We start from the raw sequence: 25,783 nt of genomic DNA on the forward strand, positions 1-25,783 counted from the left end.
CAACTCCTAGGTACTTGTAAGAGTTTGACCAGGGAACATAGTCATCAAAGAATTTAATGTTAATGGAAGGGTACGGGAGGGGGCTACGTTTGAAGATCATAGCAGCACATTTAGCAACATTAATTTTTATTTTCCAAGTGATGAGCCAGTGCTCAAGGCTAGAGAGGTAACTCTGAATTGTTTGGACCAAGTTTTCAAGGCGTTTGTGTTGGGCTAGGATGGCCGTATCATCTGCATAAAGGGCGAGAGTGATACTAGGTGATTTTCGTATGTCATTTATAAAAATGTTGAACAAAATTGGGCCTAAAAGTGACCCTTGGGGGATGCCGCTTAGTATAGGACGGGGTGTCGAAATGGAAGAATTAACTCGTACAGAAAAAGATCTATTAGTAAGGTACGAATTAATTATATGGATTAAATGGGCCGAAACGTCAAGTCGTATGAGCTTGATAATAATTCCTATATGCCAAGTCCTATCAAATGCTTTGGCTATGTCAAGAAATAAAGCGCCAGTAAGCATTTTGTTACGAAACCCTTCGTGAATGAACTCCACTGTCCTCAGCAGCTGGTGCGTAGTGCAGTGTTTTGCTCGAAATCCAAATTGTTCATCAATCAGAACGTTGTGATTTCAGAGAAAATCATTCAGGCGTTTAAGTAACACAAATTCGTATATCTTTGATAACGAAGATAAAAGGCTGATAGGTCTATAATTTTGAGGATTAGAGTGGCTTTGGCCTGGTTTTGGAATAGGCACAATAAGTGCTTGTTTCCAGCTTTGAGGAAAATAGCAATGCTGAATCATGAAATTTATAAGCATTACTAAGAAAAATAGATAATTGGTGGGTAAATTTTTAATCATACGATTAGAAATAGAGTCCATACCAGGGGCTTTTTTGGGTTTGAGCTTGGTAATGTAATCATTTACCTCACTCATGGATGTATATTGTATCTCTCTCGCGAAAGGCGAGGAGAGGAAGCATTCAACATCTTGTGGGAAAGAATTTGCGCTGTTCGCAAAAATTCCTTCATTATGTGGTGTGAATTGAGTTTGAAGAGAATCTGCAATTAATTCGGATTTCTCAGCGTCTGTGTGAGCCACCGTAGCTAAGGACGGAATGTTAGATTTGTGTTTGCGTAGGCGGGCTGATGCGCGCCAAAGACTGTTATCATTGGTCGTTAGGGACTGAATGTAATTCGTGTACTGTGATTGGAAGAACTGGTCACATGATGCCTTGATCTCATTTTGGAGAGTACGGAGTTGAATTTTTAATCCAGGATTCCTATTTCTTTGCCAAAGTCTCCGTACTTTATTCTTTTCTTTAATTTTGAGTTTAATTTCTTGAGGTAATTTACGGAAATTGGGTCTAAGGGTGGGTTTTGATACTTCCTTATAAGTATCTGTTAGGATGGCCGTTAAGTGATCAACTGCCGAGTCAATATCATGGCTGGATTTAATTTTGAGGGAGGGTAAATTTTTATTTTTAAGTTTAAAACAAAAATTGTCCCAGTTTGTAGAGACGAGTGCCGGAGAATTTTGATTAAAAATAGTACAGTTAAGGTCTATGATTACGGGGTTGTGATCTGAAGATAAACAATTTTCAACAGTCACGTGATATCCAAAAGGGATGTTTCGAAAGAGTGCTAAATCAATAAATGATGGGGCACCCCGTGAACCATATCTGGTGGGGGAATCCGGCGCAATAATTTTAATTTGGGCGCACTGAGCCCATTTTAGAAGGCCACGACCAGCAGGGTTGGATCTATGACAACGCCAATGCTGATGGTGACAATTTAAATCACCAGCTATGATAAGATTATTTGAAAAATTGAGCAGTGTTTTAAAATCTACCACAGGAAAATTACCACCTGGTGGGAGATAGGCAGAGATCATAACTAGGGATGGTGAATTTTGAATAAAAATTTCGATAATTGTTGCTTCAAGTTTGCTCATATTTGGTGTGTCAATTCTACGATGCGGGATAGAGTTTTTTATGTATATACAAGTGCCACCATGATAAACATCACGTGTATTTGAAGCTTGTCTGTCATTTTTATATAGTGCATAATCTACAAGCTTGGGAGCTCTCCCTGGCTGGAGTTTGGTCTCTTGGACAAAAATGATATCAAAATCCTTCTCTTCTACATAGTCTCTAAACTCATGGAATTTGGAAAGAATGCCATTTGCATTCCAGGTGCATAGTTTAAGATTTTTCAACCCTTTCAAAGTATTGAATTTTAATGAATGTGGGAATCAGAGAATTGGAGAGTAATATAACTCTCAAAGATGTAGTAGGCCGCGTCAGCACCAGATGGAGCCACTCTGAGCTGCGGTAAGGCGTTTTTGAATGCCAGAAGTAATTTGCTCTGGTCAATACCAGGCTGATTAGAAATTTGGATAATAGCCAAAAGAATTTCGGTACAATTTAGTGTCGAATTTGCTCCTAAGGGGACCGATAAATTTGGAATAGTTTGTGGTGCTGCCTGTTGCATACCCGTAAGGGCAGCGGAGTATGAAACTCCAGGGCAAGTATTATTTGCACTGGGAATGTGTTCAGCCGGCAGTGTTGGGAATGTGTTTTGTTGTAGATTAAATTTGTTAGCGTTGTCAACGGTCTGACTGGGCTTGGTGCTTGGTTTTGGTGGCTGTCGATTCTTTGATCCTGGAAACCTCGGGCAGGATCTCCAGTTGGCTGCATGGCTCCCGGAACAGTTGGCACATTTATTTGGCTCTTCGAAGGGCTTGGTGCAGTCTTTGGCTTGATGCGGACCAGCGCATCTTACACAACGTTGGGGTAGTGTGCATACTTCAGAAGAGTGGAAGAATCCCTGGCAACGAGCTATCTCACCACGCCTGTACATTTCGTAACAATACTATGCTAATCAAAACGAAGCTGGGGGGATACTGATAGTTTTACATGAACCAGCTGGAAGCTAATGAAATTCTTTGCCTTGAACTTTTTTGAAATTTGAAGAACTTCTTTGACTTAAATCTGGTTTCATCCTCTTCAGAGCAATTCCAGTTTATGTTTATGCACAAATCTGAGCACTTGCACCGTGATTGAAAGTCTTCGTGTGTCTAGCAACATCAGCAGTTATGTATAAATATCTTTTATAGAGTCAATGATTCACATGGTAGAATAAGGAAATCTGCAACTTGAATGTGATTTTAAACCAAAAATTATCTCCTCAAATCAGACTGTGAATAAGGAACTTTATTATTTTTCTGAGATAGTTAAAAGTTTTCATCACTAAGAATGCATCTGTAAAAAATGAAATGTATCTTTACTACTACAGTGCAAGTGGTTATTTACATATTCTGGTAATTTAATGCTGCTAATGCAAGGATATCACCATTACCTAGTGATATTACTTTGCCCAGAGTTGCCCATTGAATCCATCCCAAGAAAGTATTTCTAAGTGATTGATGCTGTATTTCCTTGTATAATCCTCCCTCCCATCTTTATAGTGCAAGATTCAGAAATTTTTAAAATATCCATATAATTTTCCTCTTTAATTAAGACACAATAACACGCCCAATAAATACTAATTCACAAGTCAAACAACAAAAATCAGCGTTATATTTACAAAATTTCCACAGGACTATTCAATTAGCTGTAAAGTTGCATATATTTTGCAGAAATTTAACTTTCGGGTTGTTTATTCTCCCATCAATAAAATTCAGAGTTCCGTACTCAAGGACCCCATTCCGGATATGAATTCCTGGAGTATTTATAGGATTCCTTGCCAGTGTGGTTTAATTTACATTGGCCAAACTAAGAGAGCCTTAAAATTTCGCGTCAAGGAATATGAGGCATATGTTAGAAAAAAGGAAACACAGAAGATTTCTGTTGCTCAACATTGTTGGTCCAAAAACCACACTTTCAATTTTTCTGCTGCCAAAATTATTCAAAAAACATCTTCCATTGGAGAACTGGATTTTCTAGAGGCATTTCACATTCATAAAAATCTTCCTGTTCTAGTTAACCCGCGGGAAGGCGCGTGGTGTGTAGTATACCCTACCCCTACAAAACAATGGAATATTCCTAACTTGTGAAACCGGAAATTTTGTGTCCTTTTCAGTAGCTGAGTTTCTAGTAGTGTATGACCTTCAGACCTGGTTTACTGTTGCATCTGTGTTTCAGAAAAATATTTATTGGTATTTGTTGGAACTGGGGTATGACACACCCCACGCGCCTGTCCACGTAATTTTTTTTTTCTGACGGAATATTTGTTTCAGAAATTAAATTCTAGAGAAAAACAATAAATATTTCTACTCGCAAGGAATTTTAAAGTAGCTAACATTATATTTTTAAAGATTTTTTAGTGCATTATGGCAAAAAGAATGAGTCCCTATGAATTGGAGATGCAACGGCTGCGAGATTTCTTAGAAACAGTTGAAAGTGATGAAGATTGCATTTCGGAAATTGAAAGTGATACTGACTGTGAAATATTTAGCGAACATAACACAGATACAGAAGAAGATGATGAACTGGAGGATGCTAAAGATGATGATGTTTCCGATGATTTTGTTGGAAAAGATGGAAAAACGGTGTGGAAAAAAAAGAAATTTAGACAAAATGTAAGAGTTCGTGCGCATAATATTATGACTCATCTTCCAAGACCTGTAAGAGAAGCCAAAAATGTTACTGATCCCTTTAGTAGTTGGAATATTCTTATTGATAATAGTATATTGTCAATGATTGTAGAATGTACGAATTTATATATTTCTGAGATAGTTTTAAATTATAAACGTGAAAGAGATGCGAAAGCTACGGAAGTGGTCGAGATAAGAGCAGTTATAGGACTTTTATATTTATGTGGCCTTCACAAGTCGTCGCATCTCAACGTAAAGAACCTTTGGGCTACTGACGGTACAGGTATTGAAGTTTTTCACACAACAATGAACTATAAGCGATTTTTATTTCTTTTACGTTGCATGCGTTTCGATAAATTGCTAGACAGACCATAGAGAAAACACTTTGATAAATTAGCCGCAATTAGAGATTTCGTTGAAAAATTTATTTCAAATTGCAAAGATTCCTATAATTTAGGTGAGTACGTCACTATTGACGAGAAACTCGAACCCTTTCGGGGCCGATGTGGGTTCCGCCAATATAACCAGCAAAATATGGAATCAAGATTTTTGCACTGGTAGACTCAAGAACTTTTTATACTTCTAATATGGAAATATACTGCGGTACACAGCCAGATGGTCCCTTCAAGGTCAGTACCAGTCCATTTGACGTTGTGAAAAGGTTAATTCAACCGCTGTATAAATCTGGCAGAAATATTACTACAGATAACTGGTATACGAGTTACCCACTAGCTGCAGATCTTCTAAAAGAAAAGCTTACAATAGTAGGAACAATACGGAAAAACAAAAGGGAAATTGCTCCTACTTTTGTTACTTCTAAGGGAAGGGAAATATTTTCTACACTTTTTGGTTTTGAAAAAGATAAAACATTAATTTCTTATGTTCCTAAAAAAGGAAAAACTGTTCTTATGCTTTCAACATTATATAACGATGATGGTATAGATGATACTACTGGAGAAAAGAAAAAGCCAGAAATGATATGTTTTTATAATATGACTAAGGGAGCAGTGGATATGGTAGATGAAATGGCAGCAAGTTATTCAGTTGCCAGAATAACAAGGAGATGGCCAATGGTAATTTTTTTTTTTTCTGCACTGAATATTGCTGCAATAAATGCTCGAATCATATTGCTATCAACTGCTAATCTACCAACCAGATATAGAAGCAGACGTCTGTTTTTGAAGGACTTAGCATTGGAACTAATTAAAAATCATATTGAACAAAGATCAGAGATTAATACGCTAACGAGAAATTTACGTACGGCGTGCAAAAGAAGAGCAGAAGTTTCTACGAATATTTCAAACGAATCTATGAAATTCGAAATAACTAAATATAAAAGATGTGATGAATGTCCTCGAGCTAAGGATAGAAAAACGCGAATGCGATGTTCAAAATGTGAAATCTTTCTGTGCCAAGAACATATTAATGTATTTTGTTCAAAGTGTAAACAGATAAAATAAGCATTGTGTATCAAAGATGCAAAAAATAATTGAGAGGTATGATGTTTATTTTGTTATTATTTTCATTTATTTTTATTTTAACTCTATAAGCTTAATACTGGAAATTAATTTTTTGTAACCCAAGGTTTATTCACGTATAATAAATGACAAAACTGGTTTAAAACTAAATAAAACGTTTTTTAAAACATATTTTAAATACTGGGGTAAGTGATACCCCACGCACCCGTTCAAGTAACTTTTCTTGACGCGCCTTCCGCCAGGTTAACGGCCCTAATTCCAATCCAAATTTGCCTTCGGCCTTTAAAGAAATTATGTTTTAGTTCTGGTTTCACCAACAGATGGCGCCACTTGCTTATTCTTGTCCAGGCTTTCTTATCTTATCTAATCATTATTTCCTATCTTATCTAATCACATTTGTGGTTTGCAGCTGAGGATGGTGGTTCAGTAAAACCATCGAAACTTGTCCTGTGAAAATTTTGTAAATATAACACTGATTTTTGTTGTTTGAGTTGTGAATTAGTATTTTCCTCTTTGTCAATAAATTAAGAGAACAAGCTACACTAAATTTTAAAAGGAATTTAAAGGCTATTATTTAAATTAACAGTTATTTATAATTCCAGGCTTTACTATGACTTCTGTTTTTCTTCACCAGAATGAAAATGAGGTTAGACAGTATTTAAACTGAGGTTGTTGGATTGTAAAACAGAGCGTGTTTCTGGCCTGCATGAGTGTGCTATGTTTAGTTCCTGCCAGCACTGAAGTTGTAATTATTCGACTTTGCATTATCGTTGCCGACATCTGAATTGGATATGCTGGTTAGAATTAGTTAGCTGTATACTTGAATCTGAGGAATGAGCTGGCTGCAAGGGTGTTTTCATCATTTTCCCTGTTTATGTCACGAGTTTGTGTATTTCCATTAGAAAATCCTTCACAAAAATTCTCTACCTTTAGGTAAATAGCTCTGACAGGCTTTGCCATAATAAATGTGTACAACTTTAAGAGTAGGAACCAGATTTTTCAGGTAAAATTAAAAAAATTCGTTGTCATTGTTCAATTTTGTTTTGTGTTAGCTAGTATTTAAGTCTTTAAACATTTGTGTAACCCTCTTATTTTTTAATTTAAATTTTAGAAATGCTGAAACCATAGGTACTGTAAAAGATTCTGTTGATTTCATTCTTCTGAATTTTGCTGAAATGAATAAATTGTGGGTAAGAATGCAGCATCAAGGTCATTCCCGTGATAAAGAAAAAAGAGAACGAGAACGACAAGAACTGAGGCTGTTGGTTGGTACCAATTTAGTTCGGTTGTCACAACTGGAATGTGTTGACATGGAAAAATATAAAAAGGTAATTACAAAAATGTCATGTTTTGCTATATTTTTGCAATTCACTTTATATTTTAAGATTTTTTAAAAATTTAAATGAATATCAAAGTATTAAAAAGGAGCTTTTTGTGTATTATTTCTTGTAGAATGCTGAAATAAAATAAAAAAAGTTGCCTTTTTTTAATACCTAAAATTAAGCTTTGTTTATATTATGATATGCATATTCTCCCATTTGAAATTTATCAATTTGTGAAAATTGCAATTCGTCAAGCATAATACAATACAGATACGAGTTTGCTAGATTTCAGCAATTCCAGGTTTTAGATCATTAATTTAAATCTAATGACATGACATATAGAAATTATAAAATTAAAAACATGAAATGGCTGTTTATGAAATAACGAAACATTTCTGATCTTAAAGGAATCAAAATTTACAAAAAGACCTTGATATTAACATTTGTTTCATTAAGCAACATTTCTTTCAACGTAAGTGTTTTTAAGCAATTTTTTTTTGTATGTGTGTATGTTAATACTTTCTCATTAATATTATATAAAGACATAATTTCTTGTTCAGTTACAAAATTCGAGCATTCAAGGCCTCTAATTGCTATTTAGAAAGTATACATTAAATAGTTAAAACTGAAATCGTTTCATTCTCAGCTGTTTTTAAATCACTTTTTCAGCATCAGATACAATTGTTTCTTGATTTAAAATCATACTACTCCTTTTGTTTTTGTTAATTGATTGACGATTGGGGTATTGTCTCTGCAGTGAAGATTTCAGTTACTGCATCTTCATTCACATGTCTTCCTGTTCCCCCCCCCCCCTCCATAGCAGCTATATTTGTTTACATTTGTAACGTGGCAGAATGGTGGATTTGTTGTTAATTTAGAGAAACTAAGCTTCATAACAACAAAGTAAATTAAGTTATGCTTAATCCATTCTGGAATTATCATTTAAGTTATTGAATTATCCCATATGTTGACTCAGCATAGCGTCCACAGCAAATTAAATCGTTTCTACGCCTTCAGTGTCTTTTCTGAGTGAGACCAAAAGTAATTTTAATCATAAAAATTGTTTTTTAAATTTTTTAACTGCATTTGGTGTTTTATGTTTTTCTATATATTTAAATTTTTAATGAATGTATTTTGTGTTTTTATTATTTTTGCCTTGCCACGAAATGAGAACCGAATTAATTGAATGCGAAATACATCTCTAATGAAGTTCGAGGAAATAAGTGTTTCATATTAGCAGAAAGTACTGTTGCCAGTAGTCTGTTTCGGATAGAGGAGAATGTTTATGAGTAGCGCATGTGCATTAGGTAAGCGTCTTCTGAAAGTCTAACTGAAAGAATTTTTTGTGCTTCAGCAAATTGTGATCTTATTGAGGTGCATTTACAATTTGCAGGAAACTCATTTACTTTGTTATTACTCTTATAACTTTTTCCCATTGATACAACTGTTTTGTAGTGTCTTTGCATAACGTTTTAAAATTTTCAATTCACTTAACTTTGGAATTTTAAATTTCTTTTAACTGTCTTTCCCACCAGAATTTAGTTTATAAATCTAATTTTTGCAAAACTATATAAACCAATAACATATCACCAAAGTTCTTCATTTTCTGTTGCAGCCTTCCAAACCATGAACAGTTTCATTCTTTGTATCAAATTGAAATCAGAATTGCTGAAGTTGATTCATTTTGTGTTGAAGTTATGACATTAGTCTTTTAATATATGCAAATATCAATTCATGATTACTGAAGTAACATTCCATTAATAATTCTCATGTCATAATTTTTATGTTATCTATACTGATTATAGAATACCATGAGCATCACCTTTTTAATGATGGTTTTAAATATTGTAACTTTTGAGTATTCAATGTATTGGCATTATTATGCACACAAGCTGTTAAAGATCATTAAAAGTTATGCACACTTGCAAATTCCAGGTAAATGTTGGCAAATTTAATTTTGGGTACTTATTGCTTTATGAAGACATTCCCTCAACTTTTATCTCTGATACCAAATGTAACTTAAGCATCTGATTTTCTATTAAATTTTAGGACTAGATTTTTTTTTAATGATAAATGAAAGACATCTAGATTTTGTTGAATGTTAAACTCTTCTTTAGTGTATTTTTCTGTGTCATTTTATAATACTATGAATATAACTGATCAAGTATGTCTTTTACTTTTTACTTTGCTGCTAGGTTATACTTTTGTAAAAGTGAAAACAAGTACTTAAGTACTTTGTAAACACTTGCACTCAATCCATATTTTTAATTTAAATTTATCTTTGCATTTCATTGCTGATGATTTTAACACTTTCTTTCTTTTGAATAAATTTTCTTGATTCATGTTTAAGAAGATCAAAACACACTGTAGATTCTCCAGCTGGGCACTACTTCAATGGTAATACTCTGCCAGTTTCTTTCACAAAGGCTTTGGCTTTATAAACCAAATTTCATGTTGACATGTTGTGAGCTTTGTTGGTTCTCAGTGGTCACCATATGGATATGAACTGTAATCTTTTATTGTTGCAAATAAGCCCCCCTTTTTTTACATTATGCTCTTATTATTGATCTTTGCAAATCTTGACCTCACTATACCAGCTTACCATCGTGGAAGATGCAGAATGCAGAATTCACTCTTCGTTAACATAACTCTTGGTGGCTGTCTTGCTATCTTCTGCTTCTTCATCAAGCCAGCAAGTGAGTGCACTTTCTGTACGTATTTTCTGGCTTGTTTCTCCACGTACATATATAAGTAAAAATGTAAAAATATCCTGATGTCACTCCTTGTGATGCAACAAGCTACCTTCATGACACAATGCCCACATTTTTTTTTTTTTTATCTAATTGCAGTTTTTTAAAAATTTATTTGTATTTTTAGTGAAATGGATTTTTACGATTTTGGGTTTGCCAAGAACTGAACAAGCAGCTATCCAATTATTCAGGAAAGAGTTATTCTGTTCTACACAAAGAAAAGTTGCATTTGAATGACCACCTCATAAAATGAAAATGTGACCTCATGAAAAATTGACCCCATGAAATGAAAATGCCCAAATGACAATTTCTAGATTTAAAAACATATTTCAGATTTTGCCATTTGCTGATTGATTAATGACTAAGAATTGTCATTACTGTGGAAGACTTCAGTTGTATCATCCTCATTTAGCATTTCTTTGCGTATTCTATTAATTGGAAAATTTTGTTTTTTACTTCTGGTGTCATAAAGCCTATCACATCACCATGAAATATGGCAGTTGGTTATAAATTATGCTTAGAATTTTTAAAAATATCTTCAGACAAGTACTCTCACTTAGCATATCAAATTTTGTATTAAAATATTTCAAGAGTCTGTAGATAGTCTTGCTGCTGCTCTTAATTTTGAAAGGCTAATGTATATCTGTATTTCATTTTATACAGTATTCTAGTATCCATTCACTGAATGATAGGGGTATAGTTTCGAGCAAGAGTAAATCTAAAATGTTATCTTTTATTAAAGTTTTAATTTTAATAAAACAGCAGGAATAATAATAGACCCAACAAAATATTAAGCTGATTAAATCAGAAAGATAAGGAATTGTGAAATTCACAATGCTGTCTGAGCTGAAGTTCATTGGAATCTAATTCTTTTTTTCCTTCTTCCCTTGTTGTGTTCAGCAAAAGCAAACCTCAATTCCAAACAAATAATTTTTTTTTTTTGTCACTTATGTACAGAGCTCTAGATAAGATAGAAAAATAGTGCTGCCTCTCTCGGCTACTTGAGGGCTGTATAAAGATAAAACGATGTGAAGGGTCATTCAATACTGTCATAATAATATTTTTTGGCTAAAGAAATTTCAGCTAGTTGGGAAACAAATTAATATAGAACTACTTAAAAAAGGCGAAAACAGTTCTCTGCCTCCTGTTGTACTGAGCCAGCTGATGAACTTCAACTTACATTCTTCATGTCTCAAAAGCATGACTTATGGTATCTATTAGCTTTACATGTAGCAGGGGTGGCTAAACTTCACGGTGATAGGAGCAGCATAGTAGATATTGTGAAAGCTTGAGAGCCGCAGCTGGATTTATCACAAGCCAAAAACGCACATTTCTTTTGTTTCAAAAACAATGAAATTGGTTTTTGAATAGAAAGAAGTTTATGAAGTAAATTAATGAGAATTCCACAGTTTTTTAATTAATATGTTAACATATAAATAAATAAATCTTGTTTCTCCTGCTCTGTGCTAAGAAATGTATGTGGTTAGAAAGTATAAATTTGAAACTATTGTTATAATGCGATTAAGCATTCTTCTTTCAGGTTAAAAACCAAGCATTTGGCTCTGGTTTCCTTTATATCCCTTTGTTTATAATTGTTGTTTGATTTTAATAAAAATGAACTGAAATCTGAAGAACATGTATTGATCTTTATGAATACAATTATTTAAAAAGTAAGTAGAGTGTATTTTTCTTTATTTTTAATTCGTATGCAGTCTTTTAGAAAGTAGAATGAGTGGTATGGGACAGTATGCATTACAAAGAATTTGTTATTCAAGAAAGAAAAAATATTTTAAAATAAGCTATTAACATTTCAGGCTTTTGTGTAGAAGTTTATTTTTTTAATCACACAATTAACATGAGAACTTATATACTGAGATAAATCTAATTTTAAGTAAAGAATTAATTCATTAGATATGAATTGGATTGTAATTTACATGCTAATTTTTCTAAGGATGAGACATTCAAATCCTCAAATCCCTCGAATCTTAGCAGCTTTTTCTTCAACTCATGTTGCAATATTTCAATATTGCGTCGGGCACGTATTCCATTTGTCTACAAATTGAATTGTTGTTAGATAGCTGTTCAATTTGGAGCTGTTTTTCAAATGCAGAGTAAATCAAAATTAATGATTACAGAAAAACATACCTGCGGACATTGTAATGCATTTATTTCATGTTACATCAAATGCAGATGTAACATGAAAGTTTAACTTTTCAAATTTTTCTGGACATGCACAGATGTTTGATGCAGAGGCTGTTTGTGACACAGCAACCTGTGCACAATAGCTTAATTCCTGAGGTCTTGCCATACAACTGTTTGGATCTTTTCTGTTCTAACTGTTAACTGCTGTACTCGTAAAGACAATTAGATGACTTATCATCTCATCTCAAACTAAGTAAAGTATTACAATTTAAAATACAATTAGTGTTTAAAATGGAACTGAAAGCTGTATCTTGAACTCAAGAAATCTGTGTTTAACCCATTTATTCCTACTGTTCCATTTTTGTAGATTAACTAATTTGCATTCTGGTACGAACCAACGATAGTTGAGGTGGAAGACAAAATTCTAATGTAATAAATAAATAAATAAACATAAAAACCTGTACAGGTGGCAACATAGCTTGATCAGTTAAATTACCGCTTCATCTTACTGCTTTACTTACTGCAAATCTTGTATAAGTGGCGAAGGAACTTTTTTGTAACTCTTCTTTTGGGTATCCCTGTGGTAAAATTGCAAGGTTGCATAAAAAATAAAGCTGTAACTCATTGTGTTTTGCTTCAGGCGCAGAAAATGTCCCCCCCCCCCCCGGCAAATCTCATAAACGTTACGCAGGGATTCTCTGTGTCCCACATATCGAATTATATCCGTTCGCTTTGCTACGTAAATGACATATGACTTGACCATGTGGGAACACAAGCATCATCTCCATTTGAGTTTCTCCATTTGACTTCTCAGTACTTTTTAATGCTTGTGTTATATCAAATTTCTAAGATTTGAACTGCAAAAGCTTATACAACACTTGTCATAATTTTGCTTATGATACGTTTACTTGTTTGTTGGCATGATATGTAAACTCGCTAGGACTCGTGGCTAAATTGTGCGAATGTTTTCTTCCATCCATTGACCTGTGTTTGCTTGTAAACAACCTATTCTGTTTCATTCACTTTGCGATGTTGTGATAGTGAGGAGCTTCGCTAGCAAATTTGATCCAGAAATTTTACCAGACAACAGAATTATGTGTTTTAGCCCACAGTGAATTTTTCTTTTGCTGAAGCCATCATTTTAAATATCATAGCCTGTAGTAAGATTTTTAACTGAGTCAAATGAATGTTACAGAATTAGCCTTTCATTTCATACTTTTAGTTGGTTCGTATATTCCTGTCAAAATTTCTTGCAGAAGATGCATTTCAGATAGTCTGAAATGCATCTTTAGCAGAAAAGCTCACAGAAGATGCATTTCAGATAGAATCTGAAATGCATCTTTTACAAATCATAGATATTTTCCAATGTATTTTTGAAGATTTAATGTAAAATATTGTACATATCTACGTTGTATATCAGATGCCGATCTTACTAACATTGTTCTGGAATTCAGTCCATTTCAAAGCATATACAAAAATTAATTTCCTGGTCTGATATTAACTAATGATCCTGAGAAACTTTTAAGCATGGCTTAAACAACAAGAAGGATATTCAGTATAATTAAGTAATTAAAAGTTCACGAATGTCATACACTAATCAGAAAATTAAGGCATTTACACTTAGGCAGCTGAAGAAAATGGTTCTGTATTTAAATCATCGAAAAAGTCCTGCAAAATTTACAAATATTACGCTGATTCTTGTTGTTTAACTTCTCCAATAATAGTTACTCTGCATGTTATTTTAACTTAAATCATGGTTGTTATTTTTAAATTTTTTTTTTCTTTTTAAAGAATTTTATTTTAATCATTTGAGTTGCATGGAGGAATTATAGTTCTTCAAATAGTCGTTTTAAAAATTTCTGTTTATTCATTCAGATTGTGTATTTTAATAATGTTTATTTATATAAGTGTTTTTTTTTAATTATTTATTTGAATTGCATTTCTCTCAAATGAATGCTGTATGACCCAGTATTTGTCATACCTTTGAAAACTGCACGGAAAGAGAAAATGTCATAAAGCATGGTTAATACATTTTTTCAGTGGGCCATTCAGAAAAGCTGTATAAATGAAAAAGATATATGATCAACATTTTAATTTAGAAAGATACACGTATGAACAATTTTCCACAGTTTTATCACTTTGTCATTGCTTTACACAGCTTTATCATCCTACATATAGTTAGTTTATATATTATCCATATTTCTAAAGAAGTTCACAATTTTTTTTTAAATTGCAAGAATCAAATAGCATAGTAAAAAATTATATAAATAAATAAATAATAAATAAAATGAGATAAAATAAATTAATTAGAAATAAATAAATGCAAATAAATAAAAATATTTTATTTTAATGGCTAATTCCGTCAAGAATGCCTTAATGCATAATTTTGTTGAGGCATTCTGCAGATATATCTGCGATCCTCCAGTCCTTTTAATTCGCTATATACCATATTCACATTTGAAATAGCTTGTTTTCTGTGACATTCTTATGAATAGAGGTATCACCTCCTGTTTCATCATAATTCTGTCAGTCTAAAATAGTGAACTGATTTTGTCTATGATATTATACCGTATTCACATTTGAAATAGCTTGTTTTCTGTGACATTCTTATGAATAGAGGTATCGCCTCCTGTTTCATCATAATTCTGTCAGTCTAAAATAGTGACCTGATTTTGTCTATGATATTGAATGTCTTTAGAGGCTAGGCATTTGGAAGGCATCAGATAAAAGAAAAGACTGTTTCAAATCACTTAAAACTTTTTAGCTGATGTCCATACAACTTATAAAAATTATTACAAGTATAAATTCTTGTATTGTCAACAAATTTGCCTGAGACATCTTTGGATTTTCCATTTGTGATATAACATTCTGTGACATAATTTAAATTTATATAGCCCTTCAAGGAAAAAACAGTCGTTATTTGCGAAATTAATTCTTTTTTTTTTTTTTTTTTTTTTTTTCTTTAAACTAATATAGCCCTATTCACTGGAATATTTGAAGCACTTCAGTGAATGGAAACCTCATTACTCAAATGTGTTTTGAACCTCCATACACAGTACAAAGTTTGTAATCGTAATCTGATTCCGGATTAGGGGTTTTTCTGGATTATAGAGCATCAATTTAAATCTGGTAAGATGGCATGCAGAAATTATACAATTAAAAAATGAAATCATAATTTATGAAATAAAGAACAATTATGATCTAAAAGGTATCAAAACTTACAAAAAAAGCTTAATATTTATGTGCTTATTATAAAATTGTTCTAACAGTCTGCAAAAAATAATAAGCCGGATCCAATTAGAAGATTAAGGAACAGTGCAATCTGCAACATTAACTGAAATGCCTTATGTCATATCCTTCTTTTTCTTGGGCATGTAGCTTCTGGATATGTATTTACTTCCTACCGTAGACGTATCGTATTGTGTGCATTGCATAAAACAGCCATTTTAACGGCACAAAACTTTATTAACACACAAATAAAAATAATAAGTACAAACGATGAACACACAAGTATCACTTCGTATCTTGCATCTAAGCTGACATACAACACATTTCCTTCGTTACTACCTACTAACTACTCTTCTCTAGTAAGTCTCATGAGAGAGAGGCGTTGCAGGCCGTTCGGCTAAACTGCGCATGCGTGGTCATCACGTCATGACACCTCCCCTCGAAAAGATTTGATTGCGTCTTTCAATGACCTGTCAAATCCACATATATAAATATTTCTTGAAACAAAATAAAATAACATTCATGAAATTTTCGAACTTGATTAACCAATTCTTACCATTTTAAATTAAAATTACTTCAACATAAATTCAGTAATCCTATTCATTTAAAAAAAAATTTAACATTCAATTAACATTTCAAACTTAAATCCTTCATATAAGCAGTTATCATATAAACGAGACAATACAAATCAATCATTAACATTAAACATAATACTTTAGCAAACCCTAGCTAAAAAAAAAAATCAAACTAAACAGTCAAAATGTCTTATAGTTCATAGTTCATAACATCAGTCATGCTTCCAGCGAGAGGCAGTCAATCGAGATAACGAATCTGCATTAATATGATCTTTTCCTTTCCGGTATGTAATCACTGCATGAAATCTCTGTAATGCTAAAGACGAGCGTTGTAAACGAGAACTTTGTGAAGAACATTCGGTGAGAAATCTAAGAGGGTTATGATCACTAACGATGACTATCTCAGAACTGAAGATATAAGCTTCAAACTTCTTCAGGGCAAAGATAACGGCAAACGCTTCCTTTTCAATAACAGCGTAATTTCTTTGTGTATTGGTCAACTTTTTACTAGCGAAGGCTATTGGGTGTTCTACACTATTTTCATCTTGTTGAGCTAAACAAGCTCCTACAGCGAATGCCGATGCGTCTGTGTAAATGATGAAAGGCAAACTAAAATTTGGAGAGTAACATTTAGGGGCATTGCAAATGGCACGTTTTAGTTGAATAAACGCTTCATCGTGTTCCTTCAACCAAGTAATTTCGTTCGAAGCCCTTCTTTTTGTTAACGCCGTTAAAGGTTGTGCTATCGCAGAAAAATTGGGTACGTAAGACCGGTAATACGATAATAGTCCTAAAATACTTCTTACATCTTTCTTAGTCCGGGGAACTTCTAAATTCTGTATGGCTTCAACTTTTTCTGGGTCAGGTTCGTGTGAACCGGAACCAACTACGTGTCCTAGAAATTTGATTTTATGCTTTGCAAAGTCACACTTATTGAAATTAACCGTGAAATTTGCCTTTTCTAGTGTACTTAAGACTTTGTTAAGATGTTTAAGATGTGTATTCTAGTCATCAGAAAATATAATCACGTCATCAATATAAGAATCGGTGTAGTCTTTATGTTCGGCGAGAAGTTTGTTCATAGTTCTCTGAAAAGTTGCGGCAGCATTCTTTAATCCAAAGGGTAAAACTATAAAGGCGTATTGTCCTCTGTGGGTCACAAACGACGTCAAAGGTTGGCACTCGGGCTTCAGTCGTATCTGCCAGTACCCTTTAAGAAGATCAATCAGAGTGATGTATTTGGACTTTGACACCTGGTAAATTAGGTCTACAGTGTTTTTCATCGGAAAGGCATCGGTTTCCGTCTGTGAGTTCAGGTATCGATAGTCCACACATAATCTAACAGTTCCGTCTTTTTTGTATACATAAACGACCGGATGTGCATATTCACTCTCCGACTCAACAATTAGTCCTAGCTGCAATAGCTCATCTATTTGTCGATCAACTTCATTTCTTAGAACTTCAGGTATTCGATACGGTTTCTGCTTTCTTGGCATACTTCCAGGTTTCAGTCTGATGCTGTGTTCTCCCACATTGGCGATTTTCGGAATACCAGTTCTTAGGTTCTTATGCCTTCTTAAAATTTCCATAAGTTCTTTCTTCTTATGCGGTTCAAGGTGTGTAAAATCACATTCCTCATTAGAATAGTGTTCTTTTGCTTTCCGTGGAACAATTCTTGGAACGTTTTCAACTTCGCCGAAATCAATATCTGTATCATATATCACACCGACATTATTCACAGCGGTATTGAACTCTCGTATCTTGTTTGCGTGAATGTGCTTCGATGAATTGTCAGGCATTTGTACTATGTAACTATAATCAGTATGCTTTTTGATGATCGTAGCAGGTCCCGTCCATCTGGCATAAATTTTGTTTTGGCTATCAGGGATTAAAACTATAACCCTGTCACCTTCCTTGAATTCTTTATGACGAGTCTTTCGGTTACGGTAGAATGCATAAGCTTGTTGCTTTCCAACATCTGTAAGTCCTGCGTATTCAGCAGCTTTTTCCAATTTCGTCTTCAAATCATTCAGATAATCGGTAACTGAACTTAACTGTCCATGAGGAACAGGAGTTTCGTTAGTCCATGACGATTTCAAAATAGACAACGGGCCATTAGGACGTCTTCCATAAAGCATTTGGAACGGACTAACACCAGTCATAGCATTAGGAACTTCTCGGTAGGCCCAAAGTAAATACGGTAGATGTTTCTCCCAATCTTTCGAATGTTCTCTAACGGTATGATGTATCATTCCCTTTAAAACATTAAATCTTTCTACCAGGCCATTTGAACTTGGATGATAAGGAGTCTAGAACCTTGGGGACGATCTGATCCTTTTCAAAAACTCTTGGGTCAACGAAGCAGTAAAATTAGTTCCTTGATCTGAAGCAACAATTTGAGGAATTCCTGTACGTGAAAAGATTTGCAACAATGCATCGCATGTTGCTTTGGCATTCAAATTCTTCAATGGCACCGCTTCGGGCCACCTTGTACATTGATCAACAGCACACAGAACATATTTGTTACCTCTACAGCTTGGCTCTACAGGTCCTAGGATATCCACATTAATTACTTGGAATGGTTCTTCAGGACGTGTTACTGGCGTAATCGGAACTTCATCAAAGGGACGCTTTTTCGCTTGAAGTTGACAAGAAGTACAAGCACTGCAGTATTCATTTACATCTTTCTTGATTTCCGGCCAATAGAACGAATATCTCAAACGTTCAGCTGTCTTCTTGGTTCGCAGGTGGCTTTCCCATAAGCTAGTATGAGCTAAGTCCAAAATCTGTTTTCTTCTTTCTTTGGGTACGACCAACTGGTAAACTCTTTCTGCTAGAACTTTATCTTTATGATACAAAAAGTTGCCAATAACAATAAAGTTATTACTTCCGTTCTTAACATTTTGCCAGCATGTTTTTAAAGATGGGTCATTCATTTGTTGCACTCGAAACAGTTCTGAATCCGAAACACATTGATCGTGTCCCGTGCTACCTTTGGAATCATCCTTACCTGTATCTTCATATACAAGAGCACAACATTCTATTATCTTCTTACCAGTTTCATTACATTTTTCATTAATTAGGTTTTCCCTATCATGGTTAAGTATTTCATCAACATTTTCAGTTTCATGAAAAGGCATTTCACTGAAACTATCAGTAGCAATGTTTACATTTTTACATTCAAAATTAAACTTTCTTTTATCATCTCCCCTTAACTCATTAAAAGCACTTAACGGCAAGAGTAAATCATTACATAACTTATCCACCATTGCACATGTTATAAAAATAGGTGACATAAATTTATCATTTTCAGAATATATTGCTAAAGGTAGGTTAATGAGAGGAGCTTTTAAAGCTTGTCCGAAAGCTGGCGTGAGGATAACACTTCCATGTGGCGTACGGTATTTTTCTGGTACAATGTCGGCCTTGACAACGGTTAATTGCGTGCCTGTATCTGCTATTGCATTAATTAATTTACCATCACATATAAGTTAAACGGTTGGCAAGTCATCTATTAATTCTTTAACCTCTTGATTCGCAGTAAAATATTTAGAAGAAATCTTTGCAGTTAGGGTGTTAGAATTATTCTTAATTTCTTCTTTAGCAACCCTTTCCTTATCTTCATGCAACAATATATTATGATACTTAGAATTACATTTTGAACATTTTAATTGAGAAGGGCAATTTTTTATTCTACAATTCCTTTCGAAACAAAGAAAGCACCGATTAGAAGCCCTTAAACTCTTTTTCCTTTCTTCCGGAGACATAACGCATTTTTCCGAAGCATGATTTTTGCTTTCGCAAAATAAGCAAGGGAAAGTTCGAACAACTGCAATTTTGCTTACATTAGGGGAATAGCTGGCGCCAAATTTGTTGGCGTTGAATGAATTCCGAGTGTGGAAGTTGTTTCGCTTTTCATTTGGTTGTGAATGCCTTCCAAGAGAATTAGCGTGACTCTTAGAATAAAATAGATTTAATGAAGTTCGTTCGCGACTTTCAATTTCCCGTTTTAGAAATTTCATGAGGTTGTCGACATTAAAAGTTTCCTCATCTGCGTTTTGACGAGCAAAATCAAGCGTTATATCCTGAGGTATGCATTTCATTAACAAAGGGTATAGTAACTTTCCATACGATTCGGTCTTGACCCCTATCGAATTTAGTGACCTTACTTGTACGTTGCAGGTATCATATAATTCCCTCAAAGAATTAATGTCATTAGAACTTCGGACAGGCCGTAAATTTAAAAGTTTATGCATGTAAGAATTAATAAGGAGATCTTTTCAACCATACCTCTCTTTGAGAATTTTAAAAGCTTCCTCGTAGTTTTCTGGAGATAAAGAAAAGCCTTCTATTGTTTTTAAAGCTGCACCGCCTAACAGGCTAAGCAAGTAATTGAACTTATCTACTTTAGATAGTTTTTTGTTTTGATTTTTTGCTGTGTCAAAAGAATTGTAAAATGTCTGCCACATTTCAACATTCCCATAAAATTTATCAATCATAATCTTCGACAATTTAACATTATAATCAGAACTTTTATCGACACCAGAAATAGATAAATTGTTACTATCATTAGAAGAACCATTAGAAACTAGCGAATTATTGCTATTTCTTTTTTCTTTCAATAATTTTGTGCCTCTAAAGCTCCATTTCGCAATTTTTTCTTCGTATTCCAAGGCACTTTCGATTTCGGTTTCAATATCATTAACATCAGTCAAAGTTTTAATTTTTTCATCTAATGCTTTCAAAGAAATAGCTTTTACTTTTAAACTTTCCAGTGATTCTTCAAGGTCTTCAAGGTTACCGGCTGCAATTAATGATTCAATAGCATTTGTTACTTTAGTAATGGCTGAACGCATAACTTTCCGTTCTTTCTTAGATTTCGTTAGCTCTTCAGCCATTTTTGTAACCTTGAATTCCACTTTACCACAAAATAAATTCAACAAATTTCTTTCTGAAGACTCACTTACGCATTTATCCGTGAACTTTGCAGAATGACATATCCTCCTGTTCTGACACCACTGTCATATCCTTCTTTTTCTTGGGCGTGTAGCTTCTGGATATGTATTTACTTCCTACCGTAGACGTATCGTATTGTGTGCGTTGCATAAAACAGCCGTTTTAACGGCACAAAACTTTATTAACACACAAATAAAAATAATAAGTACAAACGATGAATACACAAGTATCACTTCGTATCTTGCATCTAAGCTGACATACAACACATTTCCTTCGTTACTACCTACTAACTACTCTTCTCTAGTAAGTCTCATGAGAGAGAGGCGTTGCAGGCCGTTCGGCTAAACTGCGCATGCGTGGTCATCACGTCATGACACCTTAGATAATTTTAGCCTGGCTTATATCATCCGTTATGCATTAAATGTGCATGCGTAAATGCATTATGCGTTTACACATGCACATAAAGTTTGTAGCCTAGAGGTCCGGATTGCAGACTTTGTACTGTATATCACTTTGCACATGCAGTTTCTTTGAAGCAGTTTTGAAACTGTTCTTCTTTCTGAAAACTTTTTCTAAAGAGTTGACATACGAAAGTTCAGTTTTTTCGACAGTTATACTTCTGTGAATTTTGTATTCATATCAAATTCTTTCGAAACTTTAGTTGTGTCATTCAAAGAGGCTGCTTTACTAGATATTTTAACTGCAAATTAAGCTTAAAGTAAAATCCAGGTGATGCAGTTCAGCTGAAATGTGCTTATCAAATGATTAGAAGAATAAAACATCTCTAAAACCTTTTTGTCAACAGAATTCAGCATCTATCCTAGTAATCTGATCTTAATATGTAGTGCAAATATTCTAAATCATATGATTTTGACAGTTTTTAAGAGCAGTAAATGACATGTTAAAGAGCACATATTTAAAATTATCTGTAGCAGTATAAAAAAAAAACTAATTATTTGAAAGATTCTTTGTAAGAGGATTAATGTAAAAATCTATATTTCATATATTTTTATTAAAATAATGAGCTACCGAACCATTAAACTCTTAAAGCTTAGTTTATATAATTAATAAGAGTTTTGCTTTCATGGGAAAAAAGTGAAGCATCAATCCAAATATAGTTAAAATTTGACTTTGGCTTAGTATCAATTTCGAGTCTTATGTTTTGATATTTGCCTTAAGATTTTCAGTTCATTTATGTACCTTTGAATTTCCATTCCAACAACCATTCCGTCAAAAATTTCGATTAACTAAAGTTCAAGTTTTTGAAGCTTTAATGTATTCACATTGTGGCAATTAAATAATCAGAGTGTTTTAAAAAATAGAAACGTGGAAAAGTTTTCATGCGTGCAGCTTCCTGTTTGAATACGAATACAACAAGTAATTAAAGAGAAGGTTTATAGAAGTTTGTTATTGCCACATTTGTTGGAGTTGAATTTTGCATTATTTTTTTATTTTCCATGTCAGAAAAAGCTTTCTTTTGAAAGGACACTTAAGATTTTTGGGAAACAAAAATAATTGCAAGGAGATAAATCTGGAGAACACAGGGGATGATCAAGTATGCATTCTTATTTTCAGTAAAGAGTGGCTGGTGGGAGAAAGCATTAATGTGCTATACAACAGTTTCTGGGCCGAATAACGTAAGATTAAAAATCATACATAATTCTCGGCTATTTATGTCAGCTACTCAGCCAAATAATATTTAATATTGCAGTATTCTATTGACACTTCAGCTTGTAATATAAATCTAGTGTCACTTGATTTAAACACCTATTTAATCTTTCCATGATAGATTGATTACAGGGAGATGATCATCCTATCTTCAGCTTAGATTCCAAGAATGCCAAGGAAATATAATAAGAGCAAGTGTAAACTAATATTCATTTGCGCTATGGCATGGTAGTTTAAAAATTAATACATTAACAAAACTCTGCTTGAGAATATGAGACTAATTTAAATATTTCAAATGAAATAGTAAAAAGACTGCTGAATGCTGGTAGATTGTCCTCGAGTCCAAACCAAGTGATTGAGCTGGCTGCATGGTTTTGCTAATTCATTCAACTTGAATATAAGTTGCTTTACCTTTGTAAAGGCATTCCTCCTCTTATGCCAATAGTGTGCATGTGCTTTGTCACATTTAACCGACCAACTAACCAACCTAATTTATGTATAATTTTTAAAGTAAGAAAAGCATAAACTTGTTGAAAAACTGTATAGTACGTAATCAGGTGGAATGTGGTAGATACAGTGCCGATAGTTGAATTGCCAGTACTCTCTTTCTGAATTTAGATTGTCATTTTATTAGTTAAACTCACTTTGTACTTTTTTGTGGAGCAGGAGAGAATAAAAGTGCAGGTGTTAAGGCCTTGAGTGATATATTATAAAATTAACAATATATTTACAGGGGGTTATATTATTTTATGAGAAGAATTTTTGTAAATTCTATTGTAACAGAAATAATAATGATAATGGGAGTACAAATGTAACGATAATCACCATTTAACAAAAAGCATTTATTATATTGCTTGACAAATTCACTACTAAAAATTTGATTATTCTAAATCTTATGGTTGCATAAAAATATATATTGCTTTGAAGGGGGAGAAGTGTTCTTTGATTATAATATTAGCAAACTTTTCAAATATAAAGGACAGTTTGTTTAAAACATTATTTTGCATCTAATGCCACAAAATGTTTTTGGATGTAAAATGTTTTCAGAATCATTTTTGTTTGTTGTATTTGCTTCACATAGGAAGATAAAGATCTTATATTCTACTAAATTTTGTTCCTGTTAAATATTTCTGTAGTAGAAGATAGCAAGTGTTGTTTATAATATTTTTGGCAGTTTCTGTGACATACTCAGAAGTATTGAATATTGCTACGATATGTACAGGTGCGGCGAGATAGCTTTCCTGCAAAACAGGTTCAGGGTTGCAATAAAATGGCAAAGGAAGGCAGGGTTGCCACATTTGGCAAGAAATCGCCCATTTGGCAACATTTGGTGACAAAATTGGCAGTTTGCTATGGACAGATGGACAACCTTTTGGAACGAATTCTTACTGGTTTAGCCCAGAATGTACTCGAACACAAGCTGAGAGCTATATAAACCCTGCCGCTCTAGCGAGCTGATAGTCGGTCATTAAGCGAGTGTCTTGAAGTCTAGCGCCGAGTTGGCCGTCGACTGCATCAAAGAGTCTCTTAGTGTATTGCGGTTAGTGCATGCATTGTCGAGAGAGTGTGTTAAGCTCCAGAAACAATTGAACCGAAGAGTCGGGAGTTGTGCTCTGTGTGTCGTTGAGTGCTTCACGAGTTGTAGCGTGGGGAGTCTCAAAAGTACGTGAAGTTTAGAGAACGACCGAGCAGAGTCGGGAGCTGTACTCTAGTGCTTTGCAGTGAAGCTGTCTTCACCGTGATAGCCTGATTACCTGAAGCCTTTGTCGCTGATTTATTCAATGTGTTTACAGTAATTCATCGACGACTGTGTAAATGTGTTATTGGAGCTGTCCTGATTAATATTGGCTAAATAAAGTGTGTTTCAATAGTCCATCAAGTGCTCTCGTTGTTATTCACTCCAAATCCACGAACCCCATACGAAAGTAAAGGAAAAAAATGTAACTATATATATATATATATGATGTACAGTTTTGAAATCTGAAAATAAATGTTTTTGCACATAAAATGAAAGTAAGTAAAATAAAAGCAGACGATAAAATGGGAAAGGTAAAAATTTGCTCTTATTAAAAAAAAAAAAGGAAGAAAGAAAGAAAGAAAAAGAAAACTTTAAACTTTTGATTAATATTTTTTATAAATTTAAAATATAGCTTTTCATATGTTAACAAATATTTGTTAGACATTATGAATAAAAATAAAATATTTAGTAAAAAATTATTTGGAAATTTAATGCTCAAAATAACTTTTGCAGTTCATTGAAAATTCTATCAAATACTTAAACCGTGTTTGCCATTATAATTCCTTTTAATATATATGTCAAATTTTAAAATGCATCATTGTATGAATTCACATATATATTTGAAAATTATGAATGAAAAGCTCTAATTTTTTGCAGGTATGCCTAGAAATATAGCTACTTGAAGATGACGGTAAAATTTTATAAGTTGTAATTCAAAATTTTTATCGAAAAATTTTAAAATTTATTTTAAAATGGAAAATTTTTTAAAAAATCTGAAAATAGTGTATAAATATTATTTAGATTAAACTTGAATTTTGAACTATGAAAGAAGAAATTAAGTCAGTTTAATTTAAAAGTAGTAATATTAAATATATGCCAAATTCAATTAGCACTATGGAGTTGAAATTTTGATTGCTAATTTTAAAGAAAACTGCTGCTACAATTTTTATTGGACTTGGCACTTTGGCGTAATTTTATGCATAATCAAACTATGGAACGTTATTGGCATGCCATTTCAGAAAAGTCAGATATTCTGTTAGAATAGCACTCTATATAAATCTAATATATGTTCTGAGTTGTGCTTTTGAGACATGAAAAATGCAAGTTGAGTTTCATTAATCTTCCGAATAGAAAGGGATATATAGAAATTTCCATCCCCCCTTTTCTTGAATCAGTGTATATCTCCTTTGCTTTATACTGTGTGTCAAATCCTCCATCTCTAGACTATGCAAAGAAAAGAAAATAAATAAAGAAGGCCGGTCTGAATATTAGATCATTCGGGTAATTGAATTTTCAGATTTTGAACTTTGTATTGTATAGTGTTTACCATAA

The 25,783-nt window shown here is 33.4% G+C and overlaps 1 protein-coding gene across 3 annotated transcripts in view; it reads left to right on the forward strand.

Moving 5' to 3' along the window:
* The window catches only part of Vps35 (Vacuolar protein sorting 35), a 199,331-nt gene that overhangs the window by 55,866 nt on the left and 117,682 nt on the right, over window positions 1-25,783 (forward strand). For all 3 annotated transcript variants that reach the window (XM_085822305.1, XM_085822303.1, XM_085822304.1), the window contains one exon: window positions 7,184-7,400. In XM_085822305.1, the coding sequence (XP_085678431.1) occupies window positions 7,184-7,400 (217 nt within the window). The remainder of the gene's footprint in view (window positions 1-7,183; window positions 7,401-25,783) is intronic.

The sequence above is a fragment of the Stegodyphus dumicola genome, chromosome 8 (assembly GCF_044657685.1).
Source record: "Stegodyphus dumicola isolate Sdum_Otavi_A_Nest chromosome 8, ASM4465768v1".
Lineage (NCBI taxonomy): Eukaryota > Metazoa > Arthropoda > Arachnida > Araneae > Eresidae > Stegodyphus > Stegodyphus dumicola.